This window comes from Kwoniella dejecticola, chromosome 7, assembly GCF_000512565.2.
Source record: "Kwoniella dejecticola CBS 10117 chromosome 7, complete sequence".
Lineage (NCBI taxonomy): Eukaryota > Fungi > Basidiomycota > Tremellomycetes > Tremellales > Cryptococcaceae > Kwoniella > Kwoniella dejecticola.
In genome coordinates, this window is record NC_089307.1 from 1,140,580 (window position 1) to 1,157,596 (window position 17,017).

The 17,017-nt window shown below is 48.2% G+C and overlaps 7 protein-coding genes and 1 non-coding gene across 8 annotated transcripts; 2 read left to right on the top strand and 6 right to left on the bottom strand.

The window, feature by feature from the left end:
• On the bottom strand, nt 1-1,668 carry I303_106050 (uncharacterized protein; the record flags this gene model as incomplete). The annotated part of the gene is made up of 3 exons (XM_018409357.1): nt 1-602; nt 667-1,546; nt 1,627-1,668. 3 exons carry the CDS (start codon nt 1,666-1,668, stop codon nt 1-3), a joined length of 1,524 nt encoding a protein of 507 aa, XP_018261630.1.
• A 540-nt stretch (nt 1,669-2,208) lies between these two features.
• On the top strand, nt 2,209-2,323 carry I303_106051. The gene has a single exon (XR_001936512.2). It is a non-coding gene; the product is annotated as a 5S ribosomal RNA (ribosomal RNA).
• Nucleotides 2,324-2,498: 175 nt separating this feature from the next.
• Nucleotides 2,499-3,905, bottom strand: I303_106052 (uncharacterized protein; the record flags this gene model as incomplete). The annotated part of the gene is made up of 3 exons (XM_018409358.1): nt 2,499-2,794; nt 2,894-3,367; nt 3,476-3,905. 3 exons carry the CDS (start codon nt 3,903-3,905, stop codon nt 2,499-2,501), a joined length of 1,200 nt encoding a protein of 399 aa, XP_018261631.1.
• Nucleotides 3,906-4,295: 390 nt separating this feature from the next.
• Nucleotides 4,296-6,566, bottom strand: I303_106053 (uncharacterized protein; the record flags this gene model as incomplete). The annotated part of the gene is made up of 15 exons (XM_018409359.1): nt 4,296-4,333; nt 4,386-4,594; nt 4,653-4,743; nt 4,804-4,863; nt 4,917-5,049; nt 5,111-5,119; nt 5,189-5,212; nt 5,281-5,469; nt 5,535-5,541; nt 5,604-5,689; nt 5,742-5,787; nt 5,844-5,950; nt 6,035-6,161; nt 6,303-6,310; nt 6,474-6,566. 15 exons carry the CDS (start codon nt 6,564-6,566, stop codon nt 4,296-4,298), a joined length of 1,227 nt encoding a protein of 408 aa, XP_018261632.1.
• Nucleotides 6,567-7,285: 719 nt separating this feature from the next.
• On the bottom strand, nt 7,286-8,671 carry I303_106054 (uncharacterized protein; the record flags this gene model as incomplete). The annotated part of the gene is made up of 3 exons (XM_018409360.2): nt 7,286-8,230; nt 8,430-8,479; nt 8,545-8,671. The coding sequence occupies 3 exons, from the start codon at nt 8,669-8,671 to the stop codon at nt 7,286-7,288; spliced, it is 1,122 nt and encodes a 373-aa protein (XP_018261633.2).
• A 1,281-nt stretch (nt 8,672-9,952) lies between these two features.
• Nucleotides 9,953-13,204, top strand: I303_106055 (uncharacterized protein; the record flags this gene model as incomplete). The annotated part of the gene is made up of 8 exons (XM_065969305.1): nt 9,953-11,542; nt 11,607-11,651; nt 11,729-11,969; nt 12,059-12,137; nt 12,201-12,797; nt 12,872-12,920; nt 13,017-13,099; nt 13,165-13,204. The coding sequence occupies 8 exons, from the start codon at nt 9,953-9,955 to the stop codon at nt 13,202-13,204; spliced, it is 2,724 nt and encodes a 907-aa protein (XP_065825377.1).
• A 254-nt stretch (nt 13,205-13,458) lies between these two features.
• I303_106056 (uncharacterized protein) lies at nt 13,459-14,508 on the bottom strand (the record flags this gene model as incomplete). Its single annotated transcript, XM_018409362.1, has 1 exon — nt 13,459-14,508. The coding sequence occupies one exon, from the start codon at nt 14,506-14,508 to the stop codon at nt 13,459-13,461; it is 1,050 nt and encodes a 349-aa protein (XP_018261635.1).
• A 478-nt stretch (nt 14,509-14,986) lies between these two features.
• I303_106057 (uncharacterized protein) lies at nt 14,987-16,006 on the bottom strand (the record flags this gene model as incomplete). The annotated part of the gene is made up of 1 exon (XM_018409363.1): nt 14,987-16,006. One exon carries the CDS (start codon nt 16,004-16,006, stop codon nt 14,987-14,989), a length of 1,020 nt encoding a protein of 339 aa, XP_018261636.1.
• Nucleotides 16,007-17,017: the final 1,011 nt, after the last annotated feature.

A 17,017-nucleotide genomic window follows, 5' to 3' on the forward strand; every position in this document is an offset into this window, starting at 1 on the left:
TCATGTCTCCTTCCCATCTGTCCCCGCGTACTCCCAGCAGTCCATCTCCTCCAGTTCCTCCGATACATTCCCAGCAATGAGCTTACACCACTTGCCCTTATCTTTCTTCACCTTACCTTCCTTCTCAAGCTTGACAAGATGCGCAACTAGATTCTTGCCTGCCGCAACTAACAATTTCTCGTCTTCGGATTTGTACAACAGTCTCACCAAAACGCTTAGAGGTAACGCTTTAGCGGGTCGCGTACCGGAAGATTCGGCTTTCTCGAGGTTCTTGCGTTCTTCTTCGAACGGGTTATCGGGCAACTTGATTGGTTTTCGCTTATCAAACATCAACGGTCCTTTCGCATCGTTCTCCTTCTCCAAAGTCGCATGCACCTCAATTTTCAGATTGACTACAATATCGACCAAAGATTTGCCTTTGTCCTCGTGGTCCTGTACGAAGTCCCGAAGGATGGCCATGATCTCGTCTTCCCTTTGTTGTCTGTGCGAAATGTATGTCTCAAGATGCGCTTTTGCCTTGATGGCGTTGGGGATGTGTGGACCGTGTGCTGGGTATAAGACATTTGGTTTGAGCGCTAAAAGGGTTCGAAGCGATGTCATGTCTGCAGGAGAGGACGTCGTTAGTCGTATCCCAACCACAAAGAGTGCACCTTGATCGATACTCACAGCTCGCCAAATCGGAGAAATGGGTAGTACCGGAACCCAACACTGTATCACCAGTGAACACCCCCTTTTCTCCTTCAAGCATGACCAGACTAATCGAGTCTTGCGTGTGTCCCGGTGTTCTCAAACATCTTAAGCTGACTCTTGCGATCTCCGGCACTTCATTCCATTTCGGTTTCCCATCTTTGTCGTGCTTTAAGAGGTGTTTGTACACCGGATCGATGATCGAAATCATCAGTCCGGGGATGATAGGATGGAACGGCTGGAAAGGGCTGAACGAATGATAAGTCCCCTTAGGCAAAGAATTCCAGATTTCAGCATCGGAAGTGGGTCGATCTTTTTCGTTTAGAGCCAAGAGCTCTTCATCCGGGGAAGGGAATTTCCAGATTTTAGGTAGACTGCACCCTCGTTCTTTCAACGTGGTAAGCAGCAAAGGGAGTGCTCCGACGTGGTCTAGGTGTCGGTGAGTAAGGATGATATGCTCGATGTTTGGTAATTTCCTAGACTTGGTATTGGTTGGTACCCATTCACTACCTGGTCCATACTCAAGTAATTCGATCTCTTGATGTCGAGGATCTTTACTTCGGTTCTCGACGATAGAAGCTTTGACTTCGTCGACTTTGCCTTCCGGAAGAGCCTTGAGAGATGCCTGAGCATAAGCAGACTCGAAGTGGGTCTCTCGAACGCCTGATTCCAGAGCAAGGTGGTGTAAGTGGGTGAAAAGAAGGTCAATGTATTGAGTGGCGGTGTGAGGTGAGGATGTGTCGATCAGAATCAGGGGCGCGTGAGGGTTAGAAGGTGGTTGAAGGAGGTATGAGTTGGTCCCTTGCAAAGTCATAAGACCGGGATTCTGTCCCAAGACTCGAGTGACATGAGCGGAGAGCTAGAAAAGTGTGACCCAGGGTCAGCTTGTGCTTCGATGCTCTGGGACGTCAAGATATAGTCAAAAGTTCTGGTACGCACCTTCTCGACATCGCTCAGTCGTTCGAGATTACCAATGACCATCTTGGTGAGGTTTGTGTTCTGTAAATATTGTCTGGCAATTGAATGTTTTACGGCCGACGTCTTATATATTGGTCTTTCGAGTTTCTTCACCCTTATGCATATCATGCAATGGTCGAAAATGTAATGCGGTCTACCGAATGACTCGACATTTATACCTCGACTCGATGTCGACCAGCTCCGCTTGAAGGAGAAGGATGAAAGGATCGTCTTGAAAAGAGGCACCCTTTACGTCTTTCGTCACATCTCAACTCTGTTTTGGCTGGGTGTATTTATCTGATAGCTACTTTGCATGATGGGATGGTGAAAGGTCAGGATGTTATAGATTTCATGAATGGATCATCTCACTGAAATGTTGTATGTTTCGTTTTTCTCCCCACAAGAATGGATGGATGACCTCCACCAGGAGGAACAAACACCAAACATCACTTTTGATGGGATGACGTGATGCGATCTTCGGTTTTCCCTCCTTTGATATCACGAGCAAACATCTTGTCAACACCGGTGTAGGAATCATCCCCTCACGAAGGGTGGATTCCCATCTACGGTCATAGAACCTGAAAAACGCCGGGTCCCGTCTGCTCCCCGCAGCCAAGTCAGGTATCGCTCGGTTAGTACCAAGGTGGGGGACCACTTGGGAATCCCGAGTGCTGTAGTTTTTGTTTCGCGTTAGGTAAGAAGGGGTACAAGGAGTCGTTGTGCGTGAAGGAAGACTGTGAACCTGGTCAAGGAGAACAGGTGATAGCGACAGAGTATCGCATAATGGTACAATGCATACAACGATGAGAACAATGTAAGATCTCCTATTTACAGATACATACCTCGTGAGCGATTCATGCCGGCGCTTCTCCTGCAACAAAGCCTGCAAACCACCTAGCTATCCCCTCTACCTTCCTTATCCCAGCTTCACTCCTTCCCAACCTCAGATCAGGTCTCAGCATCTTGTCTTCCAGTATCATTCTGCCTTTCTGAGCGGCATCGGCTTGAGGAGCGGGACGATATATATAATCGTTCCTAGACGTTTCATACCTCGGCAAAGTCCTGTACAGTATGGTTATTTTCGGTATATGGTGAGGTGAGATCGAGAGATGAGTCGGTTCTTTCGAAGTAAATGGCTTGAGCTCGATATCTATTCGAGTTTCAAGCAATATCAATTCAGCTCACTTCCTTTAATCCCTGGATCGACGCTTGGTGTCTGACACCCTAGAATTTGGGTCGATAAACTCACTCTCAAGTAAAACCACATCACCCCTCTTCACCCTCTCTCCCCATTCTTTCGCACACTCATCCCACAATCTGACTGTCGTCGTGACTTCCTCTTCCCCAGACAACGGCTGCGCAGTTACAGTCCATTTACCGATGAACAGACTCCCTTCTTTTCCCTTGGCTTTCTCTTCTTTTCGCTGTCTCTGTACAACCGGCTCCGCAGACAATACACAGACAATCAACGTATGTAGCTTATTCGATCTCGATGATGTCACGTTTCTGCCAGTATTCCTGGTTGGAGCGAGGAGAGTAGCGAGAGAAGTGAGCTTGTGTAAAGGGATGGACCATCTGGGCAAGTTCGATACAGACGTATTACCGGGATTAGTGAGTAGTTGAGAGGGGAACGAAGATGTTGTCGTAGAGAATGAATCTTCCGGCTGTGTATGCACAACGGGTGCTGAGGGATATACCTGAGGTAGATCATGTAGGAGTGAAACTGCATCATATGAAGAGGACCAGCTATCAGTCTTCATACTCTAACGGCTGATCTGACGGGTTTCCAAAATGGGGGTTTGATTACGGTCAGCAAAGTAACAAAACCTACCAGATTGACGAGTAACGCGTTTCGACACCCGTTTTTCCTCGTGATCTTCAGCGACGACCTCTGTTACCTGACCTCCATGCTTCTTGTCCAGTCCCGGTTCGGCTGCTCCATTCTCCACTTCTTGTGTTTCATCGGTTTGCCGCTCGGTAGTTGCATCGTCTTCACGTTCCCCGCCCTCAACTCGCTCGGATCGTTTACCCAACACGGTACTCCGCTCCAAGCTTTTCAAGCCTGCTTGACTGAAGTCAATCCATGACGTGTTGTTCCTGGTGAGTCTATGCCTCAGTGACTGAGATTGGGAGTAGCCTTGCGAGGCATTGGTCACAACAGGTAACGTGTGGAAGGTGAGCTCGATTATTCGCTTGTTTGGCCCCCTGATTGGGAGCGGGAAAGGCGAGAGGGTTGCCGGAGGCAGGAAAACTTGGTGCATCATGTCAAGATTTTCATGATGATCCGTTTCCTCGCGTTCCCATGCCTTCTTGCCGAATGGTTGGAATTGATAAGTATGGACAGTGATAACAGGCAAAAAGGAAAGGGTGAAGTCAGACGTCGTCGAAGTCATGCGCGCGCGAACGTCTAATCGTCAAAACAGTGGTGGTGGCGATGTCATTCTGATTTTACAGTGAATGTTATTCAACATGACATGAATATACATAACATCATCTTCTGTTGATCACTATGACCTATCTACTGTACATAGGATCAGCCCTGAATGAAGAGACACTTCATGAACCAAAGAATAATCTAGAACTCAATCGCAGCCGTATACACCTTAGCCTTCAAGGAATTAATATCCGGAAGGGTAGAGCAAATCGCGCATTTACTGCATGTGCGATCCCCCTTTCAAGTTATCATATTCTGTCACATTATCGTCAGCATCCCTTCCGAGTAAGGGTCAAGGATGACTCACTGGAATAAGGGTATTTGAGCTCGTTTGGTCTTTTCTCCAATTTACCGATATTCTCTCGGACGATCTTGACGAGGCTATCGTGAGCCTTGTGAGGCTTGTCTCCTTCGAGTTGCCAGAACATCGCGCCGCCCAGATTGTTCTGAGAGATGTATTTAGTCTTCTGTCTGGCGATCTCAGGATTGTCATAACTGATGAGTTCTTTCTTGTGACTAATACAATGTTCATCAGTCATTACTGTATGAATACAGCAGAATGAAAAGCACTCACGCGTCGTAGCTCCAAGAGGCCCCAAGGTGAGCATCGTTGTGGACCTGAGCGCCGTGTACTGGCAAGAGCTTGTAGTCGATGGTCTTGGAGCCTGTGATCGTGAGTTACCATTAGCACATCATCGGATCTGAGCATGAATCAGAGTACTCACCATGGAAGGGCTTGTTCAAACCTTCAGTCTGCTCAAACGTTCGTCCGTAAAGAGGGATACCTATTGCAATACCGAATCATTTGATGCGATCATTGACACAGGAAGCGCCTCACCGATAACCAGCTTGTTCGTGTGGACGCCTTGCTTTTCGTAGAACTTGACAGCTTGATCAACGGAAATATCGCTAGCGTTTTTGCCTTGAAGGTTGGCTTGGTGATCGCTAAGTTTGCTCCAGGATCCGGCGAACTGTAAACACAGTCAGCTGGCTTTCGTGTTGTTGACATGCGCGTGAAATGAAATCACTCACATCGTATGCCTGTAAATGCATCAGGACATCTATAACATCAGCGGCAATATGCTTCGGCAAGAGCAAGAGATGACTCACCATCAGGTTCCAGAAGTCCAAAGACTGCCCGATGATGAGGGTCGTCAGCACTCAGATACTTTTGTTCTGCTCAGAAAGTAGATGCCACTCACCTTGTCCATGTCTTTGACATGCAAAAGCTTCATCTTGTCGGGACCGCAAGGAGCAGCGACCGACAAGAGATATTGACCTCTAGGTTGATGTAATTTATCAGCGAGGTTGTTGAGATCAGTTCGAAGCTCTCCGAGCAACTGGGCGTAGTATCGAGCTTCTTGTTCGTTGGTTGGGAATTCGTAGTCAACCTGCAAGACACGGTATCAGCTGTCAGATCGGGCTCGGGCCTCAAGATGGATTGAAGTAGGCTTACATCAAGACTGGCAGCGCAAGATTAGTCTCAGCCAGTATTTCTCTTAGCAGATACAAATTTGCTGCTTACCCATCAAGACCAACGTCTTCTACAAGCTTGACCGCAGATTTGACGAAAGTGTTTCTCCAGTGGATGTATTCCATATTCTTGAAAGCCTGTAATGTGGTCAGCTGATACATTTGACTAAGAGGGCTGATCGCGACAAACGTGAGAGAATGTGGCACCACCGATGGATAGCATGACCTTGAAGTTTCTGCAAGAAGGTACCGTCAGCCAAGTGTCTGTTGCCAAAGATAATGACAGACTCACCGATTATGTTTCTTCATGAGGAAGAAAGCGCCTAAGCAACCGAAGAGGTTGTGACCTTGCTGAGGAGGGGCATCCTGCGCGGTTTCATCTTGAGGTCGGAAGTGAGTCTACGACATGGAGCTGATCAGCCTATGTTGTTTCGCAGATGCGGCGGAAGTGGTCAAGATTTTAAGACAGGTATTAATGCTTACTTCAGTGTCGGTATGAGGGTTGCTTAAGGTGACTTCACCAGTCTGCTCGTTGACCTTGGCAAAGGAGTAATTGAGGTGGGTGAGCTCATCGACGGGCACCATGTGAGGAGGGTAATGTTCGGTTTGCCTGAATGCAAACTTGTCAGTGACTCTGTTCAAATTAGTGAAGCACAAGCCATGAGGGGGACAAGAGGCTAAGTGGAGGACGAAGGCTGATGACAAGCTTGGTACAGGTTGACGCGAGAGGGATTAGGGGTAGTGGACATACCAGTTGGTCTATATGATGTATCTCGTCAGCTCATATACCAGCAGCACAAGTAAGTGGAGGATAACGAGGCCTGTGTGAAGGAGCGGGAAGGGGACAGACAGTGTATGCATCGGGTTTGATGGAAGAGATGATATAAAGTGAGAGAGGGGGAAAGGTCCGGTCTGGACTTACGAAGTAACCAATGACTCGTTTGCCTTGACCAGGTGCGGACGACTCACCGCCGAGGGCAGAAAGCATAGGGCCTACGATAGGAATTTGTTCCATTTTGTCTTAATATATATGAGTGTAAAGTGAAGAAGTGATGAAGATAAAGGGGGAAGATGTGATGTATTAACGAATATAGTATATGCGGAAGGAGAAGATGAGATTCAAGGTGAAGAAAGAAGAAGAAGAGAAAATAAAATAAAATAAAATCGAGGCCAGAGGGCTTTATATACCTTTCAAAGGGTATGCTGTTGACCGGTTTGTTACCCCATTTGCATTTGCATCGTCCATTGTGACTGAAATCGCTTTTCGTGATGGTGACTAAAGTTGATGTCATCCTATCTCTCCTATGCCTAAGCACGGACCGTCAAAGGAGTCTACGAGAAGAGTTACTCGGTAAGTAAGAGTAAGGTTTGTCACGCACAGGCCTCCTTTGGCGTTCGACAAGTCTCGTGAGTATAGTCAGTAAATTCAGATCAGTACGACAATTGTGAGCCTGAGCTCATGCGCGATGCGAATTTGATGGTCGGAATGATTATGCTTTTACATGTATTATGTACTGCACAGCAGTATAACCCCGGAATTACGGACTACAAATATCAACATTTGAAAAATCAATATGACGAAAAGAATTGTTCTGATTATGATGATGTGTGGGGAGTCGAGAAACCACAGACTGTTGAACGGGGAAGACACATACTAAATGCCTAAAAGGCCCATTGAGGATTGCCTTGCAGTTCAATTCTAGTCCACCGCATCCTTTGATGACCATGTATCAATCATATTCTATGCGTTGCCGGCAAAGCAGCTACTCTTCCAGTCCCCCTCTTCCTCTCATGAACGATATGTTCAGCTTTACTAGCAGCGACTCTTCCAGTAGCGGCTCTAGGTCTTCGAATTAATCGTTGATGAGGTCTGGTGCCGGCTTCGGATCTCCTTCTACTCCTCTTACATGTCTTGCCGGAAGACGACGTCGAGGTGGCAGAAGGGTGAGCAGCGTTATTGTTGGGTGTCAAAGCAGTCGTAGTGGGATCGAGTGATAACGAGTATTCAACATCGGTGGGATGAGCAATCGAAGCTGACAAGACCGAGGAAGGGGTATTTCCAATGTTAATCCCGACCGAAGCTGATATAGCGATACCTTGACTACTTGTAGTGCTGGACGGTTGGGCGGAGGACGCAGAACCAGAATTTGAGGAATCTTCAGTGGCACCAGGGCCAACACAGTTGGAGCCTGTGAATCCAGTTGGGGTGGTTGGCTTGGACGAAGCGTAACTTCCACCATATCGTACGTTCTTTCCAGGATTAGGGAAGACCACGTCGACGCCTTCGATGGTTGCACACTCGTTGACATTGGCATTGGCGACGAAGGGAGTAGGGAAATCCTTCGCGTTCAGACCTGATCCGCCGTTGGTGATGGTGACCGAAGCGCAATTATGGTACATCTCCCTGTTTCCTAATCTGTTGAACCATCCCCAAGCAAACAGAGCTTCTCCTGAAGGCGCTTCCGAGGGTATCGTTATTATGGTTGTCATTCCATCTACCAGACATCCACCAACTTGAGAATGGATGACATTCCATGTAGCTCCTTGATCGTACGACATGGAGATCTGGCATGACCCTCCTCCGTGTGTAGCTGTACCGGCGACGGTATAGTTCATACTTGATCCAGCGGCGAACGAAGCGACGGACCCCATACCAGATGAGGGGTTGTTGATGAAGCCCTGGAAAGAAGTCTCAGTCAGCTTGGTTTACAGGTCTCAAATCATATCAAGAGATGCGTTCGAAGGCACTAGAATCATCGCCAAAGGCAGAATCATGAAGACCAGACACGGAAGGAACCATCTCAACCTAGATCACCAATCCCTTTCCCTACTCTGGCAACATCTAACTTGAGGGATTGACGAGAAGTCCGCTACTCACCTTGCAAGGATACGTCCCATCAGAAATCAACGGACTAGTCATCGAGTAATCTGCCAATCAAAAGTATCATCAGCTCTGATTCCGCTGATGTATTGCTAGTAAAGGTGGAATATACCTTTGATCGCTTCTGGAGTTGCTGGATTGAGCGGACTATGTAGAGGATATGGCCAAGCGAGTTGACAGTGCGCAAAGGCACTGCTTGCCAGGAGCAGTGAGCTGAGGAGAGCCGTTCGAGAGGACATTTTGTTGATCTGGTCTACGTCGAGTATTTTGTCTCTAAGGTTGGGTGAGAGTTATTTTGAGGCTCAGCCTGATTATGTCGTTTTACACGGATTCGACGGGTCAGGTGAAGGAGAGTGTTGATTAAAATGAATGTCAAAGGTCTGGAAAATTCCGCTGGTGACTAGAAGGACAGGAGATAGTCAGCTGTGACCCATTGTGGACACGAAGTAGTTGAAGGCGCCAAGTAGCTGCTCAAGAGCGGCGAGGGTTGAATGATGATATCAAGCCAAGAGACGAGACTCACCGTGCACAGCACAAATAAGCTAATGGAGGAGAATATATCGTTAGTCGAGAATAAGAAAGAGGAAAGGATGGTCAGACCAGCTTATAAGGTATTTTCTGGATAATAGGAAATGGAAGAAGGAAAGAATCGAAAGAGTGTAGTCAAGGATACGAAACGAAACGACTGCATGGTCGTCATATCAACTAGAAACAGAAGATCCTCGTTGCCATGGTCAATTGTCAATTTCGCCTCTTCCTCCTGATGTGACATAAAAGTGTGATCTGTGCGTGCACAAATCAAACTGATGTGCCAAGATTAAGATTATTTTGGTTGTTGTTCTGCAGTCATAAGGAACGTGCCTGAGACATAATAAGCCTTCTCACTCCTTGTGCGTGTTCCAAAACGCATAAAAACATGACCCCTGAATACCAAATATAAAAATGACACGCGTCGTACTGTGCCATTCTAGTCGCATCGCGTTGAAAAGCCATACACCAGCCCATGTACGTCGGGAGTTCGGACAGGATATTGGCATGTCATGAACGCATCTTGCTAATGCTGCTAGAATAAAAAACGAGGGCTAAATTTTGCACGCGATACTGCTCGTTTGGGGCCTGACTCACTCGGCCGCTTCTTCCAGTCGTTGGATTTAGTTCTCTGTCGATCTGTTTGGCTTGATCGAGTGTATCGACCTTCCCGACTAGCGCCATAGTCGTGTATGGCACACAGTCCAGCGAGCTACTACCCATGGGGATGCACAGAGCCGCATGCGCTATACTTAGGCTTCACAGCTTGCGGCAAGGAAGAAAAGGTCGAAGTGTTAGGCGTTATTACATAATCCTCATGCGACAAGCGGAATAAGCGTGATCTCCGCGATTCAACCCTCTTCAGTCAGTCCACTTTCGCGTCCAAAATAAAGGAATGTGCAATATACTACTGCAGCTATAAACAGATCAGATATTGTCCTAAGACACTAGCGACAGGACGGGATAGAGTCAGGTGCTGCGAAGAGGAAAACATGCCTGACAGCCTAGCGGTAACAGCCAATGAAGATTCAGGTAGAGAATCTTCTGCGGATCCGCTAGATTCGATACCCAGACCAAGACCGCAATCTCGTTCGGCATCATACATTCCCGAAGTGGTCATCCCCAGCTCGAGATCACGGTCGACGCCAAAGTCGTCCAACTCCACTTCACCCGCAAACATCCAATCTAGAGGTAGAGGAGGTTCTGGCAGCGGGAGTAGAGGTCGGAAAAGAGGTTCTCATTCGAAATCCCAGTCGAAATCGAAGTCAAGGTCGAAATCTCCAATTAAGCGCAACCCGAATACAGTAGCTGCCAGTACAGATACCGATATCGACCTAGATGATATGGTGGTGGAACCTCATGACACTGCTCGCGGGTCAGATCAAGAAGAGGAAGGCGATGGTGTGACTGTGAAAAGACGGACACTAGATGAATACGAAGTACTGGGAACAACAACGCCTGCGTGGGAAACAGTGGTGGAAGATACGAATGAGGTCCATGAAGAGCAGACTGAGGATAGCGTGAGGCCTGGTGATGAGTCTGAGGAGATAAATGCGACAACATTAGATGTACCGGGAGACAACGAAACAGACTTCTCGGCGCAGGCGGGAGACCAGGAGCCCGCGGACTACTCTCAAACGTCTCAGATCCCTACCTCGCCCATTGCCGGAAACCTCGATGTTCTGCGTCCTTCAGAAGGCACCATAGAAGATGCTGTTTCAGACACGGACGTCACAGCCACAAACTTCGAACTGCCGCAAACAGCTCTGACTGGTCCCATACAAGCTGCAACATCTCCTGATCATCAAGCTATCCCGATGGAATTGCTAGCCGAGTCAACCGAGGTTGGGTCGAAAGAACCTAAAGATCTAGTCATGGCAGATGTAGCAGAACAAGAGGATGGATCTGAAAATGAAGATCGTCCTGAGACTGACGCCCAAGCCGGTGATCCCATCGAAGCTGTCAAGGAAGCCGTGAAAGCAGAGGGTCTGCAAGGCGGTCTGGGCTCCGCGGAGGGGAACCGCGAAGAAGATGATCGGCCTACAGAATCAGCTAGCTCACAAGCTGCTTTAGAAAGTCACGCTGCAGTTGCGACAACTGAGGGAGACTCGGCGGCTGTCACGGAGGGGCAGGTCGATGTTGATCAGCAGCCTACATTTGAGGGTGAGACACCTGATCAAGCGGACAAGATGGACATCGATGAGGGTATCACCAGCACAACGGAAGTAGCGGCAAATGAAAATGATGTGGAGCAAGAGGTGGTATCGGAAGGGGAGATGGAGTTGGACGATCTTCCTCAAGACGCAGAAGGAGAAGCGGGAGGGGAAGAAGCGACTCCAGACGCACCAGCATCGTCACCAACTGTGGAGGAAACATCTGTACCTACACCCGCACCTGCACCGTCTTCCCCTGCTGTTTCGACTCCAGCTTCTCAATCTTCCGTATCGAAACCAGCCAAGAAAACCAAGAAGAAAGCCGATTCCACTTCTACTTCTACAAAGGGCAAAAAGGCATCAACGTCTACTTCTGGTGCAAGTGGGACAGGGAAGAAGGGCACTGGTAAAGGCAAAGGGCAGACAAAGGTAGGTCTGCTTTTAAATCGATCTTGCTTGATCCTCATTCAGCTAACACCAAGATTGGTTACAGGTGGAAGAGCTCAAAGCCGCTTCAAAGGCCTCTTCATCTGTCTTCGTGAGTTGCAAATCTACTATCTTCGGTCCGGTAGAATAAGAGTCGCACACCTGACCAGTCATCATTTTCGTCAATAGAGCGAGCCGTCCCAACCTACGACCCCTACCCGCCCAACGCCATCGTATGACTCGCCCAATCCATCTCCGGACAAGAACGCCGTGTACTGTGTATGCCGCAAGCCCTACAACGAAGAAGACGATGACGTTCTAATGGTCGGCTGCGAGAGTTGCGATAACTGGTTCCATCCCGCCTGTGTGGGCTTGACGGAAGATATGGTAGAAGCGCTGGATGTCTATATCTGTAAAAGCTGTGAAAGGAGTGAGTCAGCCTCACAATCAGAAGTCAACTCTTCTTCACGACAACCGATGCACCCTGCGGTGTTCTTCGCTGATAGCTTGATCTGGAAGGCACGCACCAGTACACGATATACAAGCAGCTATGCAAGAGAGAGGGATGCAGCAAATCGTTAGCAGGCAAAACTTCCAAGTGAGTGGTAACCCCTGTAGTGTGTCGTGCAAGATTCAAGCTGATCTCGCAATCGTTGGATAGATTCTGCTCTCCCTCATGTGCATTCTTGCATTCCCAGTCACTCATAGCGGCAATAAGCAATAAGAACACTTTGAAACAATTAGCAAAAACATTCATCTCGTTTCCCCAACCCAAATTGGGCGTGACGATACAACATCATGATCAAGCCAACAAAGCAACTGGCAAATCCGAATCCGGAAGCACTAATTCGGACAGGATGAAAGATTTAGAGAATCAGTTGAGAAAAGTGGATGAAGCGATGACATTAGTGCTGAAACGCCAGAAAATCTTGGAAGCTGCGGCTCAACGGGCTGAGGGTATGGGACCCTTAGCGAACCTTCCTGAAGAGCAGGAAGAGGAGATTGAAGATACTCGAAAGAAGGGTAAGAAGAAGAAGTCGAATGGGACGACCGGGGGAAGTGTCAAGGATGATCGGCCGTGCGGATGGAGTCGGGAGTTAATATTGGGAGATGACGAGGTCCTGCGGCACGAGGAGGAGTATGGGCATGTCATGGCACAGCAAGCTGTAAATGGTGGAGAAGACATACCTATGGATAATGGGCCTCATGTCGGAGATGCATGCATGAGAGGGAAGAGGAGATGTGATAGGCACCAAGGGTAAGTAACCGCATCGTCAACCTCATTTCGTCTGTTGTGTGGTAGACAGCTGATGAATCGAATGCTGTATATAGGTGGCAGAAGACTATAGGCGTGCAGCTGGAAGTCGAATTATCGAGCTTGGTACGTTTTCATGCTTCTCAAGACTACGGGTTTCCATGAAAACTCTTTCTTTGAGAATGGTGTACGACAGGCTGACGCTTTGCTATAATAAACCAGGAACGAGCACAGCAAAAGCTCAATCAATATATAGATGGTCTGCGCCAGTCGGCCGAGATACAGTCGGTTTCTGATGAGATCAGGTAAGTCTACACCACTGTTCATTTCCAGGGCAAAAGATATTGATATCACTTCACATTATCGATAGAAACGGGTTCCTGGAACGTAAAGGGCTGCTGAAGACTTGATCGCTGATAGAGATACAAACACCGGGGTCATGAGAAAAGACGATCAATGTTGTATATCATATACAGTATCTTGTATGCATTGCGAGAAGAAGAGAACACCGTCCGCGAGACAGGGGAAAATGAAAAGACAAAATACAAGACCACCTCTTTCACACAGAAAACGTCTATATTCCTGCTAAGAAATCGCCGTTGCTAGTTCTGGTGATTTGAAATTCCATACAATCGTCATTCCCATCATTCTCTGTCGATCACACTCAGAACAACTTCAAGTCGCTCAACGTCCCTTGTCCAGTCGTACCTGCTTTTCGTCGGCGTCTCAACATCTCGCGCAGCTCGTACTCAAGATCAGCCTTCGAAAGAGGTAAAGTATCCTCCGAATCATCAGCATCACGTTTGTACCTTGCTATAAGCGCATCAACAGTGTCGGGCACAGCACCATATTCTTGCTTCTCTATCTCTCGCTGGAAGCGACCATTTGGCTCGAACGGGAAATGCGGTACATATATCGTGCGGGACCTTTGATCCGTCAGATGATTGCTATCATTCCCCCAATAAACCTCCGGATAAACCAAGGAGAATCCCTCTGAGCCAGTCGTCGGGTGTCGCACGACCTCATTGACTCCACTAGCGATCGCTTGGGGTGTTCCATAATGGCCAAATTCTCCTCGACTGATCACCTGAGAGGAAGTCTTGATGATATTTATAAATTGACTGATCGCTGCGTTCTGAGCGATCCTCTCCGCCTCTGCTCTGAGGGAGGGCTCGATATCCTCAAACACCACGCGCGCCATTGATAGCCCTCGTGAGGTCGGTAAATCGTCTTTTCGCCTGCGCGTGAATTGCTCGATTATACTTTCCAGTGCGGCCTGTTGGGTCTGTTGAATACGCGAGGGAAGTAAATCGATGTTGTTCTCTATAGATCCGAGTTGTGTCTCCAGATCATGAATCTTGGCTTGAGTACTGGCTAATTTGTGTCCGCGAAAATCATGTTTGGGCTTGAGTGAATGTAATCTTTCAAGAGTTGATCGGGACTGTTCTGTAGAGTCGACGCTGATCCTCGGTAAATCATCGATGTACCTCGTTATTTGGGTTTGTAAGCTTGCATCCCGATTCTTCCTTGAAGCTAGGTAGAGCTTGTCAAAGTCTTCGATGGCTTCCCATGAGATGGCAGCCCGCCGCTGCAGCTCTGCCAACTCTGTTTCTGCTGCTGATAGCCCTGAGGTGGAGAATATTGAGTGTCGAGGTGACTGTGGCGCAACGATAGATTGTTCGTCCTCGGGTTCTAGATCATAAGGTTCTCTCATGCTGTATAACTGATGCTTCAATTGCTGCAGCACCTGCTTGATACTGTAACGTGAGCCATAGGCGATGATGCAAGTGGGTTGTCACTTGGACGGGATGTGGTACATCATATTTGCATAGCATACACCATCTCGATGGGCCGGAACAGGGCAGATTCGTCTTCCGCTCTTCAAAGGATTATACGCTACGTCATGCTGTATTGCACGCTGAGGAGAAATATAGTAAGGTCATTCCACTTGCTTCTCAGGATGTCTGACCCGCCTTCAAGGTTGCTACACTTTACGCTGTGAACCCTTCTGGACAGTCTGTCAGTCATGCATCATCCACTACAAACGAAAGGTGCATGCCATTCGCGACAATTAGGCCGTGTGAGTGCACGATATGCGCAAGAAGACTGCTGCTACGCTGCGGCCGTAAGCAATAGCATGAGAATCGGAGAGGGCCCATGCCATATTTCACATGTCAAGTAATATACTATGATCAGGTGGGTCTGTGTTCGGGCTTGCGTGACCATTTGATATAATCTCGAAATTTCCAGGCGATTTGTCTTTCAGAGGCAGCAGGGAAAAAATAGCCCGCACCATTATCCTCATTCGCCCAACTTAAACTGAAATCCAATGCGCCTTCCGGTGTCTCGAAGAATCTCGGTACGATCGACAAATCACTCATCGTACCTTGACCCGTTCGTTTTGAACTTCTTCTTCTCTCCATGACTGGTGACAGCAGACCCTCAATCTCTCCTTTCAGGATGACGTCTCTTGACATATCTTCTGCCAATTTATCGGCATCGTACTGCGAAATCAGATCTCTCATCCTGCCACTTCCGTCTCCATCCTCCGCTTTCTCGAGTGAAGGCCGCACTGCTGCACCTAGTTTCTGCATGACGGAAGACTGAAACGCTTCGGACCATGTGTATTCTTTCTCGTTCCCAGCTAGACTGTCTTGCACGATGGACCCGGGCTCAAAGGGAAAACAAGGCATATGGAACACCTGAGTCGATTCTTCGGCATCGCTATCTTGCTGTGAGCGATTGTCTTTCTGATGACTCTCAAGCGTAAACCTGAACTCCCTTTGCTGGCCGTGAAGCGTCCATTCGAGGTCTTTACTCGCACAACTCTTCAACGGGTTGATCGTATAGCTTTCCCACGACTTTATGCTTGTGACCGGGACAGAGGCTTTACTCAGCTTATCGAGATCGATTGCTCCTCCGTCCAAGGTTCTGGTATCAAGGTATTGCTTGATTACGGCCTCGCGACTGTAGTCTTCGAGCGCCCTGAGTAAGGGTCCATGCATACTTCTCTTTAGTAAAAAGACATCATACCTTCTGAGATGCGAGGTTGGCTCGTCCCCTTCTCGTGTAGTGAGCCATCTTTCATGCACGTCCCTGATAATCTGGTCGTGAGCCTTGTTGATCCGAGTTCTGAACAGGTCGGGATCCTTGGTGATGGCAGTCTGCAGAGATTCCAAGTCAAGAGCGGGCCTCGATTCAGGAGCGGGCATCTCCCTCGATTGACGAAGTAGATATCTCTCGATACGTCCAATCGAATGGGCGATGCGACCTCTGTGGTAGTCCATGTCAATCTCAGATTCTCCCCTCGGTCCTTGGATGAGAGCGGAAGTGAGATTGGAATCATCGTTTAATCGGTGTTCATGTACAGAATTGGGGAATTGATCATTGGAAATCGAAGTGAGCGTGATATAAAGAGACTTCCTGAGTGCTTCGAGATCCATCCGAAATGACAGAATGGTCACTCATCGCGTCGAACTTGGTGTCAGACTCGATCGGATATTGGTTGGTGAGCGGGAGGAATGGTGTTCAGTCGTGATTTTCCGAGATTGTGTCAACCTAATTCCAGGTATCAAGGCGAGCGAAATAGGGTCGAAGAACTTGAAAGCGTTGAGTGCGGGAAGGCAATTTAGTGGCGAAGAATTCGGTAGTGATGAATGAGAATTTTGCCCACGACCTACTCAACCTGCGCGCACTCACGCTGAGATGGCATTCCCCCAAGCGGTCTGCACTCGATGCGACGAAGGGTTGAATCATCTGTGCAAGAAGGCGCGTATCAAAGGATCATATATTGAAAGCACAGAAAGCATCGTCTATTCTGTCAGACCCGGTCAAGAAGGCAGCATACACCTCTCACGGTAGCCTGATATCGACCACTAACACACCGGTATGCATGTACATGTACGTCAAGGGATGTCTATCATCACTCATATACTTACGGTATCATACCTCGTAGCTGATGTAATCGCCGAGCTTCGTGATCGGCGCTGCAGTGGTAGGATCTAGAAAAGTTCCGCGACCGTAGTCTTGAGCTACCCATTGCAAGTAAATATCCTCGTTGGTGGAAGTATCAGGGCAGTCAGAGTCAGGATCAGCATGAGACATGCTAGCTGAAAATGTGAGATCATTCATCGAGCCTTGGCCTGTCCTTCCTGACTTTCTGCGCTGGGTCAGCAAATCTCGAAGAGTCTCTTCTATATGCTCCATTAGATGCGTGTCTGTCA